At 37.7% G+C, this 26,527-nt stretch overlaps 2 protein-coding genes across 3 annotated transcripts in view; both read right to left on the bottom strand.

Moving 5' to 3' along the window:
- Positions 1–718: 718 nt before the first annotated feature.
- On the bottom strand, positions 719–8,963 carry psmb10 (proteasome 20S subunit beta 10). Its single transcript, XM_022663978.2, has 8 exons — positions 8,758–8,963; positions 7,141–7,234; positions 5,602–5,699; positions 4,286–4,426; positions 3,260–3,375; positions 2,292–2,350; positions 1,801–1,952; positions 719–929 (listed from the first exon to the last, which is right to left on the bottom strand). Exons 1-8 carry the CDS (start codon positions 8,820–8,822, stop codon positions 818–820), a joined length of 837 nt encoding a protein of 278 aa, XP_022519699.2. The 5' UTR covers positions 8,823–8,963; the 3' UTR covers positions 719–817.
- Positions 8,964–11,850: 2,887 nt separating this feature from the next.
- Positions 11,851–26,527, bottom strand: part of LOC103034105 (tenascin-X) — a 58,975-nt gene continuing 44,298 nt past the window's right edge. For both annotated transcript variants that reach the window (XM_049472740.1, XM_049472741.1), the window contains 11 exons: positions 25,222–25,344; positions 23,935–24,078; positions 23,479–23,598; positions 20,197–20,352; positions 19,371–19,513; positions 17,986–18,118; positions 15,765–15,916; positions 14,736–14,832; positions 13,064–13,225; positions 12,354–12,517; positions 11,851–12,001 (listed from right to left, as the gene is read on the bottom strand). In XM_049472740.1, coding sequence (XP_049328697.1) covers positions 11,903–12,001; positions 12,354–12,517; positions 13,064–13,225; positions 14,736–14,832; positions 15,765–15,916; positions 17,986–18,118; positions 19,371–19,513; positions 20,197–20,352; positions 23,479–23,598; positions 23,935–24,078; positions 25,222–25,344 — 1,493 coding nt within the window. In that variant the 3' untranslated portion in view covers positions 11,851–11,902. The remainder of the gene's footprint in view (positions 12,002–12,353; positions 12,518–13,063; positions 13,226–14,735; positions 14,833–15,764; positions 15,917–17,985; positions 18,119–19,370; positions 19,514–20,196; positions 20,353–23,478; positions 23,599–23,934; positions 24,079–25,221; positions 25,345–26,527) is intronic.

Raw genomic sequence — 26,527 nt, 5'->3', positions numbered from 1 at the left:
ATTCTCACACTTTAAAAGAATATTTAAATAATAAAATCTGACAAATGTTGATCTGTTTATCTGTGTTTGTTAATTTATTTTACTTTAAATGATCAGGTTTAAGAGCCATTTAAATATATCATGATCAAAAAATTAAGTACATTTTTTTATAATGTTTCTTATGTTTTTGAGTTGTTTTTGGTTTTATTTCATTTTAAGTTAACTTTTTAAATCTTGGTTTGTTTTAGCTTTCTGTAAACCTTCTTTATATAGTTTATTTTAGTATTTGTTTCTTCTTTTATTGTTTTTTAGCTATTGCTTATTTATGTTCTTAGTTTTATTTATTCATCTGTAGTTGCATTCTTATCATTTTTATTACTTAAATTATATTTTTTGTATCTTATCTGGTTAATATCTTATTGTAAAATATCCTATATATCTTATTAAAATGTTGGGTCTTTTTATTTAATAATTATTGTTCTTTGACTATCTCACTCCTGTGTATTGGCTTGGCTACATACATGAAGGCCACTATTAATATACTCTGAGTTTAAATAAAAGTTGATTAATTGATTGATTAATTGATCGATTGATTGATTGATTGATTGAAGTATAAGCCATGTGTACGTGCTTAATTTTAGTTTAAAAGGAGTTTACTAATAGTACATGTGAATAAATTACAATATTTTGTGTTCTTCCAATTTCTAGGGACTGCTGTTTAAATAAAGCACAAATTCCATTTATTCTCAGATCAATCTTTAATGTGCAGCCTGTAATTTCTGGTCCAGTTGAGTAAAAAACATGTTAAATGGAGTTAAATGAAGCACTGGGTGAAGTTTTATTGGGTGTCCATGGTCTGGACAGATTCCTCTACGATGTCCAGAGTGAGCGGGGTGATGGTTTTGGTCAGGACCGGCGTCGTGCCCTGCTTATACCTGTAGCTTCCCTCCCTACAGCACAGAGACAGACAGCAACGTTATACACATTTACACTTAAACTCAACATTTATTACAATTATAACACATACAGCTTATTATATTACTATATTTTATTTATTTTATCCGTTTTGTCCTTTTATTCATTGTTTTCCTTGTTTTACTATTGGCCGCAGAATGAGTGTAACAGACTGTTTGACGTTTGTAACTTAATACACCAGCGATGACTTTCTTCTTCAGGACTTTCCAAACTGCTGTAATTTTACATCTTCTCTGAGCTTCAAACTTGGTTGTTAAAGTTTCTCCAGTACCGAGGATGGAGCAGTATTAGCATTAGTCGCTAACTGTAAAAAGCGCTAGCTCTTTCGCTATTCACAGGCGAGTATATCAGACTGTAGTCTACGTGTTTACGTGGAATGAACTGCTAGCTAATATTGCCCTGGCTTACCGGAACACTCAGGATTCTTAGAATTCGGTTTAATGCTAGCGCTAACTGCAGCTAGCTAATGCTAAAGCTGCTGCATGCACCCTTAGTGTAAATCTGGAAATCTAAGCTTACTGTAAATAAACGGAAGCATTTTACTCCCCCAAATAAACAGTTTTCAGGAGAGAAATCTGTGTAGATTACAGTTACAGTTTTGTTAACTTAGCTTAACTTTACTTAACTTAGTTACCCCCACCCAGAGGTGAGACCTGCTGAATTCGAAGGAAAACATGGCAAACCCCTGTTCCTTACTAGTGTCGCATAATAATCTGGTGTGCCGTATGTATGAAAATGGGCCAAAAAATAGATGTTTATTGATAATGCATCTTATACTCTGGTGCACCTTATAGTGTGAACAATACGGTAGCTGTGGAAGAAGCCTAACACAGGTGTGTCACTCACCTGACGCCCTTCTCGGCAGGTTGGTCGTAACCCCTCAGAAAATCCACGCCTTTCTCCGTGATCACGCACAGATCCACGTTACTGCCAGAACCCAAATCACAGAATATACCCGCAACTATAGCATCCCGCACCAGCTGCTTCGCCTCCTCCAGCTGAAACACACAAATGTATTCATTCAGATTCACATTATTCAGTATACAGTCATGTATTTTCTCTCAGACTCCGGCTGCTGATACAAAAGCAGCATGACCTGGGTTTCAAACTGGTGATCCTTGGATCATAGTGATAACACCACTGATTCCCAAAATATTTTTAAAATATACATTTACTGAACATTTAACTTGAGAAAAAGTGAACGATTCTTTAAGGTACATTTTTTTACATATGTTTTGCATATTTATAACAACCCCACACAAATTAACAGCAAATTAAAAAAAGCAGAACAGCAAAGTGTGTTAGTCTTGTAACTGTGGTGAAACTACATGTTTTACCTCCATGTTGGGCTTGAATCGGTCCTCAAACACAGAGACGGCTGAAGCTGCTCCAGATCCTGAAACATATTTACCAAGTTATTCTCCCACATTTAATGTATTGTAGCTCTGTTTCAAAGTCTAGACTGTAGTTGGGTAGGGAGCTTAAAAAAACTAATACACTAATACATCTCTGTAAAAAATAAGAGCTCAATTCAGTTTCTGAATCAGTTTCTCTGATTTTGCTATTTATAGGTTTATGTTTGAGTAAAATGAACATTGTTGTTTTATTCTATAAACTACAGACAACATTTCTCCCAAATTACAAATAAAAATATTCTCATTTAGAGCATTTATTTACAGAAAATGAGAAATGACTGAAATAACAAAAAAGATGCAGAGCTTTCAGACCTCAAATAATGCAAAGAAAACAAGTTCATATTCATAAAGTTTTAAGAGTTCAGAAATAATCAATATTTGGTGGAATAACCCTGGTTGGTTTTTAATCACAGTTTTTTTTCATGCATCTTGGCATCATGTTCTCCTCCACCAGTCTTACACACTGCTTTTGGATAACTTTATGCTGCTTTACTCCTGGTGTAAAAATTCAAGCAGTTCAGTTTGGTGGTTTGATGGTTTGTGATCATCCATCTTCCTCTTGATTATATTCCAGAGGTTTTTAATTTGGTAAAATCAAAGAAACTCATAATTTTTAAGTGCTCTCTTATACTCAGAGCTGTATGTTAAAACCAACTCTGCTCGAGAGGCTTTTTTACCCATTTTTTTTTGCCTTTAACAACCTCTTTCAGACACTAAGTGGGTGGTTTCAATCAGAGACAACAATAAAATGCACAGGGAAAATGTGATTTTATAATAAGATTTTGAACCAATGTCAAGACCAATTTTCCCAAAAAACACTTAAAAAAATAACCATTTAAAGAACTGTCTTTTAAGAGTGTGTTAAATCTGCAGACGGTTAGGGTACGTACCCATGGTGAGGAAGGGCAGTTTGTCGTAGGAGCCGTGGGGGTAGACACTGTAGAGCTGGGGGCCGTTAACATCGACCCCGCCCACAATCAGGGAGGAGCCAATGTGTCCCTGATACCTGAAAAACACACAGTTTTTTTAAAATAATTTATTTCCATTTTTGTCCCATTTTCTCCTAAGTTTAGCTAGGCTAGTGATGCTCCAACACCAGGAGGGTGAAGAAGACTAGCACACGCCTCCTCTGACACATGTGAAGTCAGACTCCGCCTCTTTTTAAGCTGCTGCTGATACTGTAGCATTGCCGAGTAGCATCACAGCGCTAACGCTCGGAGGAAAGTGCAGTGACTTGGTTCTGATACACCAGCTCACAGACGCAGCCTTGTGCTGATCCATATCACCCTAGGAGTGATGAGGGGAAAGAGAGAGTGCCATCTACTGTACCCACCCAGAGAGAGCAAGACCAATTGTGCTCTCTCAGGGCTCTGGCAGCTAAAAGCAAGTTGCATGACCAGGATTCGAATCAGTGATCTCCCGATCATAGTGGCAGCGCTTTAGACTGCTGGAGCACTCGGTCCCCAAAACACACACAGTTAATCAGACCATATTTATACAGCAGTACTGCATACTTAGCCTGCTGCTAACCCCAGCTAGCACTGCTGGTGCAGTATTAGCATTAGCTGCTAACTGATCTAAGCACTAGCTCTTTCAGCGTTCAGAGGTGAGTATTATCAGCCTGTAGCCTGAAACTAACCCTGGCTAGCACTGCTGGAGCAGAATTAGCATTAACTGCTAAGTGCACTAAGTGCTAGCTCTTTCACTGTTCAGAGGTGAGTATATTGGACTGTAGTCTGTAGCGTGTTTACTGTGTTAAATCAAGCTATGTGGAATAAACCGTTAGTTAATATCACCCTGGCTTACCGGAACACTCGGGGTTCCTCAGTGTAGCGCTGTCTGGCTAATGCTGCTGCACCTAGCCTTAGTGGAAATCTGAAAATCTAAGCTAAGGATAATAAAGGAGAGTATCAGACCTGAAAAGCATCTGCTTGAGTTGTCGGGTCACGGTGACGACGAGAGGAGGACGTCCTGTACTGAGAGAATGCAGCTCTATGTTGGACGACATCATCTGGGTGGTGACCTCAGCATCCGCAGCAACGCCAGCACCACAGCAACTGTCCAATGAGAGACAAACAGAGCTTAACAGCTGTCCAATCGGAGAAAAATCACAACTTAACAGCTCTACAATCAGAGACAAATCAGACCTTAACAGCTGTCCAATCAGAGAGATGTCACAACTTAACAGCTGTCCAATCAGAGAGAAACAACAGCTGGGAGTTGGAAAAAAGTCTTGGTGATAAGCTGCAGCTGCAGACTATGGAACTCCTTGTTATCTCTCTGTGATGCCGGAGAAGATGAAACTGAAACTTCAGGTGAAGAGCTGCTCTTTTTCCCTGAGAAAATCCTTTTTTTAGACAGCCTAAGAACTGCTACACTCCTTAAACCACATGTTGGATCAGCTGATTAATCCTTTCAGACCCTGCGTCCATTACCGTGGACATAATTTATTTTCTTGTTTTGTTGAACATAACTCTTACTGAGGCCTGCTTTCCATGAGAATAGACCACGAACTAGCCAATGAAACAGCAGCTTAGCTAATCATGCTTGTTTTACTGTTTAGAGATGGATTGTGAAATAAAAAGGTCAACATTGAACAGAATACAAGTTAAACACAGGCTTCCTATGCAAGTTACATTTACAAATAAATTCAATACTTTTGTTAATTCATATATAATTTAACATAATATATATTTACTGCCGAATAACAAAAATGTCCTAAATTTTATATTGAAGTCAATCTAAAAATAGTTGGCCCATTCATGAAGAAATTTAACAGAATGTAAAAGACAGTTAGTTAGTGTGTTCAAAATATGTAATAAACCAAAAATAGGTTTTTATTGGAAAGTGACTATATGTGAGAAAATATAATTCATATTTTTTCCATCACTGAAATTTAATTCAGGTCTAAAAGGGTTAAAGTAAAATTAGACATCAGCAGCTTTACAGATACTGAGATATTAAAATACAAGCTCTACAATAAACCCAACAGAAGAACCTGATATGTTACTGAAGATTAATAAGATCAGCAGCTTCTCAGCAGCGTCTCTGTTAAACTGAAACTGATAGGATTTCCCTAAACACAGTCTGGAACTGGGTTTTAAAGCTGTGATGATTTCTACAGCCTTAGTCTCAATAAATAGAATTAAAGGTGTAGATTTATCATTATTACCTGTTTTTTACCCAGAACACCGTCTCCAGTTCAGTAAAAAAAGAACATTAAGCTGCTTACTATATTTTAGGAGCGATGTAATGGATCTTAATGCAGTTTTTATCAGCCACCACCATGTCGTCTGTAGCTCTGGTGTCAGCACCGAGTATCACTCCATCCTGTTTAATAAATAAAACACAGTTTATTCACTAATGATCAGAATAAAATGGAAAATAAGTATCTGGATATGTTTTTATGTTTTAGACTCTTCTTCACGCTGTAGATTAACTAAAACAAATATCACAGTGCATGCCTGATTCTGTCTGAATCTCAAAGAACTCTTTACTGATCTATAGGCGAGTCATCAACTGTAGGGTGAATCTACAGGGCGTGTCGGTGTGTCTTTGGTATGGTGATGATGCAAAAAATACATCTTGCAGCTCGAAATGCGCAAACGTAATGTACTAATTCTCTTAATTAATCATGGGTGTGGTTCATTTTGAGCGTAACGTGAAATAAATCAACCAGAGTTTCAGTTGTCATTCCCCTTAAAGAGTCAGGTGAGCTCTGATTTTGGCGCATTCGTATCTTAACAGCGTGGTGTTTTGCGCTTCTCAGCAGAGGAAACTGACCGGCTGGTTCTTGCTGTGAAGATACAAAAGCAGCTCATTTAAGGAAACAATAATGTTATTTTATTCTTTATTCTGTTTATTGTTCAAGTAAAAGTTGGGTTTGTGCTGCTGTGTTAAGTCCTATCTGGACGGGATTAGTTTCTCACGGGGGTTCTGTGGTAATTTTCTGTTTTATGGGGGTTTTTATCCTCTGTGATTTTATTCCTGTCCAGAACGATCATGAACGTGTTTTTCTCAAATGTCCTCTGAGTTTCGTCTCCTCGCGTTTAATAAAATAGCTATTTGTCCAATGCCGCGCACCGTAATTACACTTTGGGCGTGCTCCGTTTTCACAGAGATCCGCGTTAAAAACACAACAGTGAGTGGAAATGGAGGAGCTACTGAACACCGTGATGATGTCATCTGACCGAGAAAAAAAAGTCTAAAAACTCACTGGTCCTCCTGTTTTTACAATTGCAGTCCGGATGCAGGAGTTCTATCACTGAGTAAAAGTGTGAAATATTTTACACAGACGCCCCCCTGATTTGATTTATTATATATTTAAGTGGTCGGCCTGTACTGCCAGCTGCTCTGACACCTAAGGGAACTCTAAATCCCAGAATTCCAAGAGGTGAACAGTGCAAACCAGGCACACCTGTTGGCACTGGTATATAAGGCCAAAGCAGGCAACACACCCTTATCACACCTTTGTAGAGTGGTGACCAGTAACAGAGGGATCTCCAAAGAAAGCAAATGGCTTTTTAGTGCGTACACTTTTCAGGGAGCAGTGTTTAGGGAGTAATTTGGGATTCATTTGCAGGTGTGTTGGATGCTCACATAAGAATTTTAGTCTCTCACAGTGAAAGAAAAATCTTATTTTTTATAAATAACCAAATTGGTGTGGGTGAAGGCTCTGAGGATCCTGGATTCCTTCTCTTAATTGAGATGATCATTTGATTCAGGTGTTTCTAAGCAGTGAAAACTGTAGTAAACTGAGAAGTTTACAGACCTTAAAGACGATCCCAGCGATGGTGGTTCCAGTCTTCCTGGCTTTAGGTGCTTTATAGCCCTTCTCTGTTAAATCCGCCTCCAACACTGCATTTCTGACAACAGGAGAAAAAGCAGAAACCCATTACAGGATACTAAAGGAATCAGCATTACCTGGAAACGAGAACTGAGGTACACAATATTCAGGTGCTTCTACTGATATTTTACATACTTTAATAGATTGTAAGGGTGGGAATCACAGATCATCTCATGTTACGATATTATCTTGACTTCTATTGACTTCAGGAGACTTTTGGTGAAAGTTCTTGTATTTTTTATAAATCTAAATTCAATATCGTGCAGCTCTAGTATATAAAACATTATGTATAATCTGTCCATTAACGTTATTTTAGTCTTTAAATGCAGCCATGACCCTGTCACTGGTTTACTTGTTCAAATGTTATATGTTATATTATTATATAATAAGCAAAGCACACTGGTCATTGGTGGCATATTTTCATATATCAGGTCCAGTCAAGTAGATTTATTGATTTATTGTCAGTACTGCATATTTACAGGATATACAGAATATTCAAATGATGTTACTCTCCTTCCCAAAGTTACAACAAAAATACAGCAAGATAAAAATATAAATAATACTAAACTCTGAAAAAATAAAGAGCCTACTTCAGTTTCTGAATCAGTTATTCTGATTTTGCTATTTATATGTTTATGTTTGTGTAAAATGAACATTGTTGTTTTATTCTATAAACTACAGACAACATTTCTCCTAAATTCCAAATAAAAATATTCTCATTTAGAGCATTTATTTAGAGAAAATGAGAAATGTCTGAAATAACAAAAAAGATGCAGAGCTTTCAGACCTCAAATAATGCAAAGAAAACAAGTTCATATTCATAAAGTTTTAAGAGTTCAGAAATAATCAATATTTGGTGGAATAACCCTGGTTGGTTTTTAATCACAGTTTTAATTTCATGCATCTTGGCATCATGTTCTCCTCCACCAGTCTTACACACTGCTTTTGGATAACTTTATGCTGCTTTACTCCTGGTGCAAAAAAATCAAGCAGTTCAGTTTGGTGGTTTGATGGTTTGTGATCATCCATCTTCCTCTTGATTATATTCCAGAGGTTTTCAATTTGGTAAATTTTTAAGTGGCCTCATTTTCCCCAGAGCTGTGTATATATTCAATTAGCATCATGATCAAAATGCTAACTGGCGGTGGTCTCTATTATCTTACATAATTAGCCCAATATTCATTGATGCCATTTTAACTATATCATAAATTATATAATATCATTCCAATTGGTGGCATCTTATTATATGGTTAGCATGATGCTAACGACGGGTATGTTTTTCTATGTATCCTATATTAGCTACATTAGCATTGTAGCTCCAATGCTAACACTATAGATGCAAACTTCCCACCAATCATGTTTTATCTATTCCAGCATATACCTATAATTACACCTGAGATATGAGTAGAACAGATATAATCTAACAGCATGACTGATCTCCAGTCAGATCCAGCAGCACCTGCACACCTGGATCACCTGTAGAGCTCAGGTGAGGGTTCTGGATGGGTTTAGAGAGGGTGATAGTGATGAGATGAAGCTCACCTGCGCGCGTTCTCAAAGTTAAAGCCTCCACTGCTCATCTCATACTGGGTAGAAGAGTTCAGCATCTTCCCACTGCTTCTCCAACACCTTTCTCCCAATAAAATCACACTAAAACTGGCTAAAAGTAATTTTACAGGAGGTTTTAACCAGGTTTTAAAGGAGGCCTGACAGTGTGTCAGCGATTTCAGACGCGTCTCCTTTCACTTTCTGTTCAGAGAACGTGATCAGACTTTGACCAATCAAATGAAAGAATAGCTTCTTGGTAAAACTTTTCCGTTCCACCTTAAATAGTGCTGCAGTTACATTATGGCGCATCTGAGTCGCCACAGTGTTGCCGTAATGTAACTTCAGCAGGATTTAAGGTGGAACGGAAAAGTTTCAAACTGAAAAAAAAACAGGTTTTTAGGTTTATGCTTCTTTAAAATCGATCCGTTTCCACCCAAAATTGTGCTTAAATTTAAGGTGGAAGGACTCATTCATTCTAAGGTGGAACGGGAAACAAGTTTGCTTCTTTAATTAATCCGTTCCACCTTAAATTGTGCTTGAAATTAAGGTAGAATGGCTCATTTATTTTTAAGGTGGAACGAAATAGTTTCAAACTAAAAAAAGGTTTCAAGTTTGCCTTTTTTAAACTGATCTGTTCCACCTTAAATTGTGCTGCAGTTACATTTCGGCACTTCTTTCTGAATCGCCACAATGTTGCCATACAGTAACTTCGGCATGATTTAAGGTGGAACGGGAAAGATCCAAACTGATAAACAAAAAATGTTTTAATTTTCTTCTAAATTTCTTTTTTTATTAATCCGTTCCACCTTAAATTGTGCTTAAAATTAAGGTAGAATGGCTCAATTATTTTTAAGGTGGAACGTTCCACACTGAAAAAAGGTTCAAATGTGTTTAGTTAGATGTTTTTTTTTCCTTTAAAAGCAAGAAAAATATATATTTATGGGCTTTTTCACTGATGCAATGTTGAAATACATGTATGCGACAAAAAGATATATAATAAACCTAAAGAAAATTTAGATTTTTTGTTTTCAGACAAATCATTTTATTAATTTAATGCATCCATAGTTAATAATACTCAGAGGAGTCGCATTAATCTCTTTAGGTTTATAGATGATTTAATAAACACAGTAATGTGGAAACACTACTTTTTGTATGAATGTAATTTGTAATTATTTTAAAATCAGTGTTCTATTGAGTAAATAAACAGCTACTTTCCGGATAAGGAGCTTTTTTATTCTAATATTTTACAGGGGACTAAATCTATTGCACAGTACTGTTTAAATATAATTTTATATATCAAGGACAAACTTGAGTTGCCTTAATGTAATTTCAGCAAAATTTAAGGTGGAAGCGGAATGTTCCAAACTGAAAAAGTTTCAAGTTTGCTAATTTTTCGATTTATCCGTTCCACCTTAAATTGTGCTTGAATTTAAGGTGGAACAGCTCATTTAAAGAAAAAAAATACGTCTATGGAAAATATCGATTTTTTTTGTCCTTTTTTCAGGATTTTTTCAGCTTGATGTATTGTGTCCTAAGTCTATAATAAAAAAATAATATAATACATCTTTTTTATGTATTTTTGTTATGTTTTCTAGTATTATCTTATTTTAAAAATCTAAATTAAGTTTGGCTTCTGGTCCGTTTTTTTTTTTTTTTTCATTTTTGTTTGTATCATCAAATAAAAACAGAAAATACAAGCCTTTATTTGTTGTTTTTTTATTACATTTAAAAGCAAAAAGCTAAATAAAGTTGTTGTTTTTTTTTTCCTTTACCAATTTTGGATTTTCAATTGAAAAATGAAAAGAATGATACACGGATTAAAAATGCTTATTTTGTCCATTTTCTTTATTTAGACTGTGCAACATCTGAGCGCCAGAACATTTAACATACAATCAGAAACACAACAGAAACAGAATGCAAAAATACAAGTGGAGTACACACAGATATACAGTACCGTGCAAAAGTTTTAGAACCCTAATTTTCCCTTTATATTCAATGATTTTCACTGTTAAATCTCCAGATGCCTTTAGAACAGGTGCAGCTAAACATAAACCGGTACAATTAAGAAGAATTTAACAGTGTAAACGAATGTTGTTCAATTCCATCAGCAGCTCACCTGATTTACCATCATTAAGACCTGACTTATCTGATTTACCATAAAACCAGCTGCTGATATGATGCTGATGTGATGCTCTGATTCAAAATTATTTAACTGAAAACGGTTTAAAAAAAAGCACTTTCAATGTTTGTCGGCCAAATAGGAAAAAGACGGTACAACTTTAAAATAAGGCTCCTTTATAAAGAGTGTATAAATAGTTTATAAAGTAAATATATAAATATGGTAAATATTTTAAAAACAATAATAAGCACTTATTTTAAGTTTTAGTGAAGTCATTTTAAATTAAGTAATTTAATATTATATTAAATTATTATAATTAATGAATCAACGAATTATACCTAATTAATACCCAATAATAAACTACTTTATAAACGATTTATAAACCCTTTATAAAGGATCCTTCTTTTGAAGTGGTACTAAAATGACATTTTAAGTCACAGTTAGTTTTTTTTTCTTTTAAAACAAGACTAAAATAGTTATAGTTATACATTTCATTGATGCAGTGTTGAAATATATGTATGTGGCAAAAATTACTGTATATAATAAATGAAGAAACATGTGTCTCGTTAATCTGTTTAGGTTTATAGATGATTTAATGAACACAGTAATGTAGAAACACTACTTTTTCTATGAATGTAATTTGTATTTATTTTAAAATGAGTGTTTTACTCAGTAAATAATCACTTACTGGCCAGATAAGGATAATATTTTACAGAGGAGGGACTAAAACTACTGCACAGTACTGTATAAATATAATTTTATATATCCAGGGTAAAGTTGCTCAGTTGTAGCGTAGCTTCATAGTGAGGGAGACAGTGCATAGTATTCATACATACCACAACTGCACAGAATACAGAGAGAAAATACATACAGAAAACTGTACAATATCATATACTGATAAACCTGCTTTATACCACATACTCATCCGGCACATGTGTGTGTGTGTGTGATTATACTGTACATATCTGTGTGTGTGTGTGTGTTTTGTGTTATTCCTCTTCTCTTCCTCCCTGGTTCTGTCTATCCTTGTGTCCGGGGGTTGAAGGAGGATGGGCGGAGCTTCATCTCAGCGAATGGAATGGAGAAGTCCTTCCCTTTCCATGCGGTCCAGATCACACCCTGAAACACACATTAATTAATATAAAGATCCACTAAATCCTAATATATATATATCTTTTTTTTTAATTATTATTTTTTATTTTCATTAATAGCTGATATGTGTTCCTCTGAAGTAATAAAACATATCAGTACCGATTAAAATTTTATAAACATTTCCTAACCTTTAAAAAACGCTATTATTGTGCTCCACCCCTAAACCCATACATCACCCAGTGCCCCTTGCAAAGTCCCGTCTCATTTTTAGTATTTTTTAATTTGTGCTGAGGGTGGAGGAGGTTTAGTTATGCTTATAATATAAAATATCTAAAGCTAAAGCTAAATGTGTGTGTGTGTGTATAGTGTGTGTGTGTACCTGGTGGTCGGTGTGTGTATTGTACAGGCCGTTGAGATTAGCTTCGTGGCAGTTTTTGTACCACCAGCCTCCTTTGTAGGACATGGCGCAGCGGGTGATGAAGGGCTGGGGGTCTCGGTCTCGCGTGGAGAACTTCCGTCTGTCATGATACGTCATAGAATCACCTGTAGAGAGGAAAAATATACCATAAAATCATTAATAATAACTTTTAATTCTTTTTAACCAGACAATGGGCCCTATTATAGCATTCTATCTTGTATTCGCTATTGTAACCACAGGAAAAGTGCTCAAGCCAGGCCTGGTGTCCTCTTATGAGGCCATTATACTGCCACCTAGTGGTGGGATTGGATTTTAAATGGACGGTATTTAGGCTAATTAATGACTTAATTAATGGTTTTGTGATTGTTTGTGATTTGATCAGTTTTCATGCATCTTGGCATCATGTTCTCCTCCACCACCAGTCTTACACACTGCTTTTGGATAACTTCATGCTGCTTTAATTTGGTAAAATCAAAGAAACTCATCATTTTTAAGTGCTCTCTAATTTTTTCCAGAGCTGTATATATATATATGTATATATTGTAGATCACCGTGGTATTGAAATACCTGTGATCTGCACTCTACTGCAGTAAAACTGTAGGAGGTAAAAATCACTAAATACATTAAATACAGCATCTCTGATCTCGATTAGTTTATAATTGCAGACTGGCCTGCTGTTCCTGAATACCCCGACACTCGGAGGGTGTAGTGTCTCTTCATGGTGTCTACAGAGAAGGTGGAGTAGGCGGCGTAGACGGACTCAGATCCGGACCTCAGGTCCACTCTCATGGACATGGGGGTCATCATGGTCAGATTGTGGAGAAGCTCATTGCCTAAAAGTGAAGAAAGAGAAAGAGAGAGAAATTACATATTAATCACATTAATAATAATACTACATATTTAGTGCATGGACTGTCTGTGAATTATATTATCCACAAGGTGGCGCCAGAGACCGTACTATTCTTTATTACAGAATTGAAAAAATATCAGGTTTACAGTAAATTAGGCTTACAAATGTTATAACTGCATAGTTCACACTTTAGAATTCTAATTCAGTTTGTAATTCAAATTTATGTTGTAATATTTCTGGTAAAATATAGTATCGTATGGTGTTCTTGGCGATGTGACAAAACATTAAATATTTTAAATTACTTTCAAGAATATACTATGGCAACAAATAAACATAAATAAATATAAATAAATTATTTATAGTATAAGTGACAGTTTTTTACATTCAGCAAAAAAAAAAAAAAAAATCTACAAACTTTCTCTCTTTCATACTTTAACTTACAACTTACCAAGATTTTGCATGAAATAATAATAATAATTTAAAGCAAATATAAAATAGAGTTTAAAATCAATATTATTGATTTTAACATGCATTGCATTGTACAGGTAAGTTGCTTATCACTATTTAAAGAAATAATGGAAATAAAAACTATTCTACCTTTTCTGTGGAAAAAGTAAAAAAAAAAAAAAATTGGGGTACATCACAATTTTACACTTCGCCATCGCAATGTGGGTATGTACATTTAAAAAAAAAAAAAAAATACAAGGATTTGGCTGCTCAAAACAAAAAAAATGCATAATTTTCTTTTTCTTTTATTGATCTGCTTAGTGTTTTATTACCAATTTACACGGCGAATTACCCAACCCATTCATTAGGACTCCCCCTATCACTAGTGATGCTCCAACACCAGGAGGGTGAAGACTAGCACACGCCTCCTCCGATACATGTGAAGTCAGACTCCGCCTCTTTTTAAACCTCTTTTGTCGAGTAGCATCACAGCGCTAACTCTCGGAGGAAAATGCGGTGACTCGGTTCTAATACATCAGCTCACAGACGCAGCCTTGTGTTGATCCACATCACCCTAGGAGTGATGAGGGGAAAGAGAGAGCACCATCTACTGTACTGTACCCACCCAGAGAGAGAGCAAGGACAACTGTACTCTCTCAGGGCTCCGGCTGCTGATGGCAAGCTACATGACTGGGATTCGAACCAGTGAAATACACTGAAATATATAGCAGCACAGGGTAGCCTTGTGTAGTTGTGTAGTTACTGTTTGGTATAAGGATGTTGCGTTACTACAGCGTGCTGTAACACTGTGTAAATCTGTTTTAATTCACTGTGGTTTGTAATAAATGTGTTAAAGCTACGTAAAGTGAGAGATTTGGCTGCTGTTTTGTTGTGATACTGGTTTAAGTGTTTAAATAGAGCTGACGTTCTGATGTTTCAGGGCTTCTGTTTGTGTATCTCAGGGCTTCTGTTTGTGTATGTCAGGGCTTCTGCAGTTCTGAGGAACTCTAAACACTCTCTCTCTCTGTGATGAATGATTTCCTCACCCAGCCAGAACTCTCCCTCCAGCTCCCCGAAGCCCTTACTGTACTCCTGCCAACCCCTGAAGAAGTTCGTCTTCCCATCCTTTCTTCTCTGGAAGACCTGGAACACACACACACACACACACACACACTAACCTGTCAGCTTACACACACACACTGAGCAGATACACTCTTCAGTCAAGACAAAGTATGTGAAACCGTTTGGATTTACTTGGATTTCTGCATAAATTGGTCATTAGCTGTTTTTTTGGACAGCAGTGTCTTCCTCCGTGGTGTCCTCTCATGAAGCACATTCTTGTTTAATATTTTCCATATTGTAGCTTTATCAGTAAAAATGTTAGCATGTGCCAGAGATTTCTGTATTAAGTCTTCAGCTGACACTCTAGGATTCTTCCTCACCTCATTGATCATTCTGTGCTGTGCTCTTACAGTCATCTTTACAGGACTTTACCACGACTAGGGAGAGTAGCAGCAACAGTGCTGAACTTTCTCCATTTGTAGAGCGTCTGTCTTACCGTGGACACGTGAACATCAAAGCTTTTAGAGATACTTTTGTATCCATTTCCAGCTTCATGCAAGTTAACGATTACTTGAACGTAGATCTTCTGAGAGCTTGATCTTTTGTGCGAGGCATGATTCACATCAAGAAATCAAGCTTCTAAAGAACAGCAAACTCTAAACTGCTGTGTGATTGTTTTTTATAGGGCAGGGCAGCTTTAACCAACACATCCAATCACATCTCATCACATCCTGCCTCCAATTAGCTCTTAGAAAAGATTATCATTAGTCTAGGGGTTCACATACTTTTACCCCCAGTCCATCAGTTAACACACAGCGAATGGCAGAAGGTTTTAACCATGCTGTATTGTGTTGTATAAAGGTAACTTAATAATAACATTAAAAATCATAAAAGTTAAGAAGCTATCACCTTCTATAACCCCAGGGGGTTAAACTGTAAGGGGATCAGTGTGCTGCTAAACAGAGGGATTTAAAGAAAGAATAATAACTGGGTTATAAAACTCCACTCCTTACCGTCCAGCCTCCTCCATCAGTCTCCATATCACAGTAAACTCGGACCGGTTTTCCTTCTTTCCCACGAGGGAAAATCTCCACCACCCCCGACTCTCGTACCCCGTTCATCAGCTCCTGAGAGCAGTCCGAGGGGAAGGGGAACCGCAGGGTACCTGAGATTAAATACACTGATTATAGAGATTTCCTGCTCTGACTAATGGATTAAGAACATTTTCACACCTGAGAGTCAATTCTAGAGTCTGAACTGAGCTTAATGTGTGTGATACGTTGTATTATGTACTGTATTTACCTTAATTTTGGCTATAAGCTGCTACTTTTCCACATGCTTTGATCACTGCAGTTAATATAATATAAACATGTTTTGTTTAAGCGCTTTACACACCCAAATAAACTGTTTTCTGTAAAGAGATAAGCTAATCGGATATGGATTCCCCTCTCTTACTGCATGAAAAACAATGCACAATAAAGCTAAAACTCAATCATAAAATTGAGTCGCATCCGACCAGATTGGCCTTAAAATAGGGCTAAATTTGCATAACTGTAACAACAGAGCATTAATAAACAGCAGGTTATAAATGTAGATAACTGATGATAATCACAGCAGCCCTGTAACAGATCATGAGTGGCAAATGTTCCTTTCCCTCCCTTTTTAAACTGGCAGCCTAAATAATTATTCTACTTTTCCCTTTTAATATTTATGACTTTACTCTCGTGAGTTTTCCAGGTGTGTTATAGTATTTTTAATTTAATTAAAAGTTTGTATAACATCATTCTGTGTAAATATATCATGATATTGCACTTGCACAAATAATTTTTCTTAGACTGTAGTGTACCTGTAGTGAACTGGGTGGAGGTAGCTGTAGTTACCTGTAGTGAACTGGGTGGAGGTAGCTGTAGTGTACCTGTAGTGAACTGGGTGGAGATAGCTGTAGTTACCTGTAGTGAACTGGGTGGAGGTAGCTGTAGTGTACCTGTAGTGAACTGGGTGGAGGTAGCTGTAGTGTACCTGTAGTGAACTGGGTGGAGGTAGCTGTAGTGTACCTGTAGTGAACTGGGTGGAGATAGCTGTAGTGTACCTGTAGTGAACTGGGTGGAGGTAGCTGTAGTGTACCTGTAGTGAACTGGGTGGAGGTAGCTGTAGTGTACCTGTAGTGAACTGGGTGGAGATAGCTGTAGTGTACCTGTAGTGAACTGGGTGGAGATAGCTGTAGTGTACCTGTAGTGAACTGGGTGGAGGTAGCTGTAGTGTACCTGTAGTGAACTGGGTGGAGATAGCTGTAGTGTACCTGTAGAGAACTGGGTGGAGATAGCTGTAGTTACCTGTAGTGAACTGGGTGGAGGTAGCTGTAGTTACCTGTAGTGAACTGGGTGGAGATAGCTGTAGTGTACCTGTAGTGAACTGGGTGGAGGTAGCTGTAGTGTGCCTGTAGTGAACTGGGTGGAGATAGCTGTAGTGTACCTGTAGTGAACTGGGTGGAGATAGCTGTAGTGTACCTGTAGTGAACTGGGTGGAGGTAGCTGTAGTTACCTGTAGTGAACTGGGTGGAGGTAGCTGTAGTGTACCTGTAGTGAACTGGGTGGAGATAGCTGTAGTGTACCTGTAGTGAACTGGGTGGAGATAGCTGTAGTTACCTGTAGTGAACTGGGTGGAGATAGCTGTAGTTACCTGTAGTGAACTGGGTGGAGATAGCTGTAGTGTACCTGTAGTGAACTGGGTGGAGATAGCTGTAGTTACCTGTAGTGAACTGGGTGGAGATAGCTGTAGTGTACCTGTAGTGAACTGGGTGGAGATAGCTGTAGTGTACCTGTAGTGAACTGGGTGGAGATAGCTGTAGTGTACCTGTAGTGAACTGGGTGGAGATAGCTGTAGTTACCTGTAGTGAACTGGGTGGAGATAGCTGTAGTGTACCTGTAGTGAACTGGGTGGAGATAGCTGTAGTGTACCTGTAGTGAACTGGGTGGAGATAGCTGTAGTTACCTGTAGTGAACTGGGTGGAGATAGCTGTAGTTACCTGTAGTGAACTGGGTGGAGATAGCTGTAGTGTACCTGTAGTGAACTGGGTGGAGATAGCTGTAGTGTACCTGTAGTGAACTGGGTGGAGATAGCTGTAGTGTACCTGTAGTGAACTGGGTGGAGGTAGCTGTAGTGTACCTGTAGTGAACTGGGTGGAGATAGCTGTAGTGTACCTGTAGTGAACTGGGTGGAGGTAGCTGTAGTTACCTGTAGTGAACTGGGTGGAGATAGCTGTAGTGTAGACTCCTCCTCTCTGACCCTGCAGTCGGGCGGTGTAGGTGGATGAGGGGTGAAGCCCTGTCAGCTTATACTCAGTGATTCCAGGTTCAATGATCACTTCCTGTTGGGGGAGGAGTAATAAAGTGTAACTAACACAATAGTGAACACACTGCCTGACCAAAATAAAAGTCTCTACCTGGATGTAAGTAAGTAAATGATGTGGGGTTGGTTGGTTGATGCTGCAGTTGGTCTGCAGGTTTAGGTTCAGCAACAGTATGTGCTGAAAGAATGAGGTCAGCTGACTACCTGAATATACTGAATATAGACCAGGTTATTCCATCTATGGATCAATTTTTTCTTCCCTGATGAACACGAGCATATTCCAAGATAACAATGTCAGGATTAATGGGGCTGGAATTGTGAAAGAGTTCAGGGTTCAGGGAGCATGAGATCATCATTTTCACACATGGATTGAGAGAGAGTTCAGCACAGAGTCCAGATCTTAACCTCACTGAGAATCTTTGGGATGTGCTGGATGGAGAAGAGCTGCTTTGTGCAGAGGTCAGACTCTACCATCATCAATACTGCTGCAAGATCTTAGTAAAAATTAATGCAACATTGGATTAAAATTAATCTTGTGACATTGTAGAAGCTTATCGAAACAATGCCACAGTGAATATTTTACACTTTTACTCAGTTATAAATCTCTTGGATCAGGACCAGTCAGTTTTTAGGATTTCTCGGTCACATGACATTGTGGTGTTCAGTAGCTCCTCCGTTTCCATTCGCTGTTGTGTTTTTAACATGGATCTCCGTGGAAACCATTGCACGCCCAAAGTGTAATTACGGTGCATGACAGTGGACAAATAGCTATTTTATTAAAGGCGAGGAGACGAAACTCAGAGATGTGCGTCCGGACGGGACTAAAATTGCCGGAGGAGCACGGAGTTCAGAGGAAAACAGTAGATAATTCAGCCTGTAATTTTCTCAGAGGACGTCTGAGAAAAACACGTACATGATCGTTCTGGACAGGAATAAAATCACAGAGGGTAAAAACCCCTATAAAAGAGAAAATTACCCAGAACCCCCTGAGATACTAAACCCAACCGGATAGGGCTTATGACTCTCTGGAGTAGATCAACATAAACCAGTTGGCATCATGGAATCTCCTAAATGACGGCATGCCAACCAATACTTGATGAGTTGGGATCATCTTTAGGATGCAAACAAATCTTCACAGCAATTATTCCTACCAAAATTTAGTAGACAGTCTTCTCTGGACTGTAGAGACAGTTACTCCAACAAAAGCAGGATAAACTCTTTATAATACTTTATAAAATCATCCGTCTCAGTGTTTTTAATTTTTGTCTCACCTTCATCTCCTGGCTCTCTGTGAAGTACGTCAGCTTGTAGCCCGTCACGGCTGAAGCAGGTGGTTTCCATGACAACACGGCCGTGCGTGGGGTCACCTGACTGGCGGTCAGGTCGCGAGGCCCCTCCCCTCTTCCACCAGAGCCTATCACAGAGCAGGACAGGAGAGTTTTCCTCTATTATTCTGTTTTGCTCATGTTGATGTTTCCTGTTTTACCAACTTGTTCTTCATGAGTTAATCAGGGAATGCACTGAATTTTTGGCAACTAAATATATTTGTCTGGAAATAAATAAAATAAAGCACTTTCCTTTATTTCCTTTATTAATAAGAGAAACATATAATAATTCATACTGAACATTGACTAGTTTATTATAGGTCAAATCGCAGTGTTTCCTCTAACGTTAGGATTTTTTTTCTGCAATGGTAGAAGGACCAACTCAAAAGCAGGATTTGGAGCAGGCTAAAATAATATCTTGATATATATATAAAGCGATATATATATATATAAGGAAAGCTGATATATCGGCTTTTATTATATATATATATCAGCTTTCATTATATATATATCAGCATTCATTATATATATATTTATATATATATCGGCTTTTATTATATATATATATATATCAGCTTTCATTATATATATATCAGCTTTCATTATATATATATCAGCTTTTATTATATATTTCCTGTTTGGCTTGCCATAATATGTATATATATATATAAAATGGGAAATGAGAAAGTGTGATTTTTTCTTTTGATATGATTGTTCGTTTAATAAACCGATGCTGTTAGCTGATAGATCTGTACAGAAGCTGTGCACTGACCGCTGGTGGTGGTGAAGATGGTGATGGCGGCTGGGCTCTTGTGTTCTCCCAGCTGGCTGATGATGGTGACGGTGTATTTAGTGTTTGCTCTGAGAGACTGCAGCTGCTGCTCCGCCGCGTTACCCGACACTTTAACGGTCTGTTCAGAGCCAGAAACTATAACACAGATAAACACACATTACCAGCAGAGTAATAAAGACATTTATACACACTCAGTAAATCTCAGAGTGAAACTAAACACTGAAATCAGAGTTAGAAAAAGAAATAGTCTAATCTGGATTTAGAAAATCTGAAAACTGAAAAATTATTATAATAATTGAATTAGTTTTTGATGGATTAGCTGTTTTTTCAGCCTAGATTGGTCTCACTTTGTACTTCATTCAAACAGACTGTGTGCCTAAAGATCTCTAGCTAAACTTAGTGACAAGCTAGCTAACCTTAGTGACGAGCTAGCTAAAATACTGATGTTACCGGTGTAGAAATAAAGCTAGCGACAAGCTAGCTAACCTTAGTGATGAGCTAGCTAAAATACTGTTACCGGAAAAGAACTAAAGCTAGCGAAGAGCTAGCTAACCTTAGTGATGATTTAGCTAAAATACTAATGTTACTGGGTACAGAACTAAAGCTAGCAACGAGCTAGCTAACCTTATTGATGAGCTAGCTAAAATACTAATGTTACCGGGGAGAGAACTAAAGCTAGTGAAGAGCTAGCTAACCTTAGCTACTAGTTAGCTAATCTTAGTGATGAGCTAGCTTAAATACTAATGTTACGAGGGAGAGAACTAAAGCTAGCGAAGAGCTGGCTAACCTTAGCTACTAGTTAGCTAACCTTAGTGATGAGCTAGCTTAAATACTAATGTTACCAGGGAGAGAACTAAAGCTAGCGAATAGCTAGCTAACCTTAGCTACTAGTTAGCTAATGTTAGTGATGAGCTAGCTAAAATACTAATGTTACCAGGTTCAGAACTAAAGCTAGCGAAGAGCTAGCTAATCTTAGCTGCCAGCTAGCTAATCTTAATGACGAGCTAGCTAAAATACTAATGTTACTGGGTACAGAACTAAAGCTAGCGACGAGCTAGCTAACCTTATTGATGAGCTAGCTAAAATACTAATGTTACCGGAAGAGAACTAAAGCTAGCGACGAGCTAGCTAACCTTAGCTGCCAATTTGCTAATTTTAATGATGAGCTAGCTTAAATACTAATGTTACTGGGTACAGAATTAAAGCTAGCGATGAGCTAGCTAACCTTAGTGATGAGCAAAATACTTATGATACCGAGGAGAGAACTAACGCTAGTGACGAGCTAGCTAACCTTAGCGACAAGCTAACTAACCTTAGTGATGAGCTAGCTAAAATACTAATGCTACTAAAAAACTTATACACAGCTTATTTAATACACACTCTGACAGGTATAATTACATTTTTGATATGTTTTAGTTTATTTTTATACACATGTGGAATTACATAACCTGTTTAACTGTAATGAATCTGTAACAATGCATACTTTACCAGTAGTTACTGTTATTACATGGATTGTTATTGTGTAAATACACAGTTATTACAGATACTTAAATGTAAATGAGGACTTCTAGATCAGTGGCTCTTAAACTGTGACGCGGGTACCACTATTTGGAAGATTTAGTTTGGTTGGAATGTGGTCTAAGACGTTGGAGAACCACTGGTCCAGATGGTTGAACTGGTTGATTATTTTGATAAAACTGGTGACTTCTTTGGTCGAAGCTGAAAAATCACCATAATCTGGCTGGTCATCCAGCTTTATCTGCTTGAGATTTTGTTCTTTTTTGATTAGAAATGTGTATTTCAGAAGGTTTACAATCATTTTCTTGCTCTGTTTCTCAATACAACGTCCTGAAATGCCTGGAAAGCAAACTATAGCTTTAGCAAACACAAGAAAAAACATGAAAGATGATAAAAAGAGATAAATGGGGTTTCCAGACATTTTTGTCATTAATGTTTGATATGATCTGCTTCACGTAGACATATGCTGTGGTTTAAGTATCCTGAGTGAAAAAACATATATCTGTCTGGTAAAAGGGACAGTCTCTAATGGATGGAGAGGCTGCCAGTGGTTTGTACGACTTTAAACTTAAAACGTGGTGTATATCCAGACCAGTGTTATAAACTTCTATAAACTAAAATTTATAAATTTATAATTCTCCCCAAAAACATCAGTGATCCTTATAATCCGGTGCTCCTTATGTATGAATTCTATCAGTCAGGTATTAAGGAGCAGTAAAGACACTCCACTGAAGTACAGAGTTATACAGAGTGCTTATTAGCATTAGCTGCTAACTGCAGCGCTAGCTCTTTTGCCATTCAGAGGCGAGTATACCGGACTGTAGTCTGTGTTTACTGTGTTAAAACAAACTATGAGTGACGAATAGCTAGCTGATATTGCCCTGGCTTACCAGAACGCTCAGGGTTCCTTAGTCTAGCACTATCAGGCGGCATTTGCTAGCGCTAATCGCTGCTGCTAATCACCCAAAATACTGGAAATCTAAGCTTACTGTAAATTAACAAAAGTGCTTTACTCACCCGAATAAACAGTTTACAGGAGAGAAATCTGTGTAGATTACTGTGCAACTTATTACTGTCGCTTAAATGCGCCTCATACAGTGAGGAACAGCAGCAGGAGCTCCTCAGATAAAGTGCTGATAGTCCGTAAAATACCATAAACTACCAAAGCGCCTTCACTCTGCCCTTTTCTTCACTTTAGCAAAAGCTTCAGTACCCAGGACTGATTCTAGATACGTCTGGGGAACAAGAGGAACTTTTCTCTGAACTTCCATTTTCTCTCTTTTTCTCTGAGTGAATAATTGCTGTTTGCTGTTGTTTTTCTATTTTACTCTAGTAAAAAGACTTATATGCTGTGAAACAGCAGCAGGAGCTCCTCAGATAAAGTTTCTCCGTAAAACTCGATCTACTAAATCTACCAAAGTGCACAATGTCCTTCACTTTGCCCTTTTCCTCACTCTAGCAAAAGCTTCAGATTTGCCCAGAGCAGAAGGACAGCGTGAGGTCTATAAAACAGCAGTAATTCAGATTTAAAAGTAGCTTTTAATCGGAAAAAGGACATTTTCTGTAGCACTGATTTAACTGTGTAACCCGGGCATCTTGTGTCGGTACATTCCTTTCCCCTGATCTAACTGGCCGTGTGTGAAAAGCTCTTTGTGAAAGCTTGTATTGTTGCAGATCTTCAGGTCTTTAAAAGGCCCCGAGGAGTTAGCGGCGGTGGACGCCTGCCCGCGAGATGCTACTCACCTTCCTCGGAGCCGTAGACGATGACGTACTGGTCCACGGTGGCCAGAGCCGGTCTCCACAGCAGCAGGGCCTTCGTGTCCGTGACATTTATGGCCCTGAGGTCAGTCGGCGGGTCGGGCACTGAGACACAGGGAAGGATATGGAGTTAGACTCTCCAGCGTTAAGCTGTTCAATCTGTCAATACGCTCAAAGAAACTTGGCCACAGCTTTTTAAAATTTCTCTGGAACTCAGTCCAGCGCTGGCCCTCTGAGCACGGATACGACCGCACTTTTCCAGATCTGCACCTGCTAGATCTATCAGCAGCGCCGGGGCCGTTTAACATGCTGTTAAAGAGCAAACCGGAAATGAAAGCAGGAGCCTAATGGGGAAAATACCCTCGGAAAACCATTTACTATAAAACCACCAAGAAATCATTAAATACGCAATATTCAGAAAAATGATTAGCGAGGACTCACGCGTGAGGACGACGCCGTCGATCGGGTCGCTCTCGTCCAGTCCGAGCAACGATATCACGCTCACCTCGTAAGAAGAGCCGGGAGAAAGCTTCGACAGAGGCAGGGTGGAGTCTGAACCGTCAACCGCCACGGATATAGGCTCTCCTACAATCAGAGAACCTTAGAATTAGCAGGACAAAAACACTGGCTAATATAATAAAAGACGTTTATTAAATCTCTAGTGCGCTTTTCAGCAAAGTACACAGCAAAAAAACAAACTCTTAGCTACGGGTGTGCCATATCGTAACGTACGCAATAATATCACTAACATGTTTGAATATCATAAACGATATTATACCCTAAAATATCGTATCAGATCACCCACCCCTAATTATCACATCAGGGTACAACTATTTTTTTTAATGTTTTTACATATATAAAAAAGTCACACTGTTCTCATTATTTCCCATTATATAAATACTAGAGATTATATCTGTCCAGTATTATGTATTTTACTTTAATCCTGGATATATGGAGATATTTGGAGTGCATTATTATTAGTATGATGACTGATCATTGTGGATCATTAACTTCTGTTATAAATCTGATTTAAAACAAATCTTGTATTTTTTAATATCCAAGTTAGGGGTGTGTCATTTAATATTGTATGCAATAATAGAAAAATGTATATTTTGTTGCATTTTTTTTTTTTTTTGGTAATTCAGTGTTTTGTCATATCGCCAAAAGTGTTGTTATCGTAAAAATACCATGAAATGTTGTGATACTATTTTAGGGCCATATCGCCCAGCCCTACTCTAAGCAAGTGATTTCTTCTAATTTAATGCAATAAATCTTATTTGTTCGTCTGGTAAGATTTTTTGTGTCTTACTAAGCATTGTTTAAGTGTAAGATTATTTGCTTTAGCATAATGTTAACTGTTGAATATAAACTTTCTTTACTTATTAGCTGAATTAGCTCTGTAACTCCTGTGCAAAACTAAAGAAGCAATCTGAAGACATCAAAATGTCTTGGTGTAAAGCCTGCTGTACACTGTAATAATGGTGATTCTCACTCTGTAGAGAGAAGCCTCTTGCATAAATACTATTTTAAACTATTTGTTTATTTGATTAAAAATCATTTATCTATAAGAATGGTTGTTTTATAGACTAATCTTGCTAATGCTTTCAGTGTGTTGCTTGAATTAAGCAAATTATTCTGCCTAGTAAGAAGGAATTTCTTTAGAAAAAACTAGTAAAAAAGTTGTTAAGAGTCAGAATTTGATGATGTACTGTGTATTTAGTTTCGTACCATCTTCTACATGTGTATATGTGACTTTAAACCCGGACACTGGGCTCTTGGGTCTGGTCCAGGACACTTTTAGAGAGCTGTCGGTCACCTCACTGAAGACGAGGTTTGAAGGAGGCTCCGGACCTGCGGAACGGCCAAAAACATTCAAATCAGAAGAGAAAAGGATGAGAAAGAATAAAACTAAACAAATAAACAAAAAACGAAGAGAAAGAGTCAAATAAAAAGTGTAGAACTGATGGCACTTTCACACCTTAAAGTCCAGACAATTTATTCCAGGTTTCGGTTTCACACTGCAGTTTCTGTATCTACAGTTACAGTAGATACAGAATCACCAGCACTGTAATCTGTTGTACCCGTACTGCTCTGTAATTAATCTACAGTTACAGTAGATACAGAATCACCAGCACTGTAATCTGTTGTACCCGTACTGCTCTGTAATTAATCTACAGTTACAGTAGATACAGAATCACCAGCACTGTAATCTGTTGTACCCGTACTGCTCTGTAATTAATCTACAGTTACAGTAGATACAGAATCACCAGCACTGTAATCTGTTGTACCCATACTGCTCTGTAAATAATCTACAGTTACAGTAGATACAGAATCACCAGCACTGTAATCTGTTGTACCCATACTGCTCTGTAAATAATCTACAGTTACAGTAGATACAGAATCACCAGCACTGTAATCTGTTGTACCCATAATCTGTTGTACAATGTGGTACATGGTACTTTGTAAAACTGATATTTTGGTTCAGCCCAAACAAGATAGGTAGGTGTGAAAGCACTCTCAGATAAAGCTGGAAAAAAATTGATTTTCTCTTAATTATAAGATAAATTAAGAGTCAGAAATTAAGAAAAAAAGCAAAAACAACGTAATTTTTCACATACACCTTAAAATATATCAAAAGCATATATCTTAATCATTCATTTATTGGTGTATTGATTATTATAATTAGTGTGCGTATAGAGTACATATACACTTGTGTATATATGTGCAAACCAAACATATATACAGTATACACAGCACAGCATATACAGAACCGAGACCCACAGGACGCTGGTGTTAATAGTGAACACTGATCCTGGAGAGAAGACGAGTGTGAGACTGTGGAGATGAGGCTGGTCTGTTTGATCCTGGGAGGAAGAAGGAAGGAAAACAGGAGTGATGGAGTGATATAGTAAAGGAGTGAAGGAGTAAAGGAAGAAAGAGAGGGCTGGGATGGGTGTGAACAGGAAGTAGGCTGTCCTGTAGACGTTCATTGTAAAAGATAAGAGGCTGGGTTCTGTGGATAGCAGGGGTCTGA

The sequence above is a fragment of the Astyanax mexicanus genome, unplaced genomic scaffold (assembly GCF_023375975.1).
Source record: "Astyanax mexicanus isolate ESR-SI-001 unplaced genomic scaffold, AstMex3_surface scaffold_31, whole genome shotgun sequence".
Classification (NCBI taxonomy): Eukaryota; Metazoa; Chordata; class Actinopteri; order Characiformes; family Acestrorhamphidae; genus Astyanax; species Astyanax mexicanus.
This window is presented reverse-complemented; position numbering and strand designations above follow the sequence as displayed.

Excerpts from the sequence above, each read along its gene's own strand:
- psmb10 (XM_022663978.2), bottom strand. The coding sequence starts at position 8,822 with ATGCTGAACTCTTCTACCCAGTATGAGATGAGCAGTGGAGGCTTTAAC. Across the intron at positions 5,700-7,140 it reads TCGCTGGGATCGTCTTTAAG|GATGGAGTGATACTCGGTGC; the intron begins GTCTGTAAACTT and ends TTTATTAAACAG. Across the intron at positions 3,376-4,285 it reads CTCAAGCAGATGCTTTTCAG|GTATCAGGGACACATTGGCT; the intron begins GTCTGATACTCT and ends TGTGTTTTTCAG.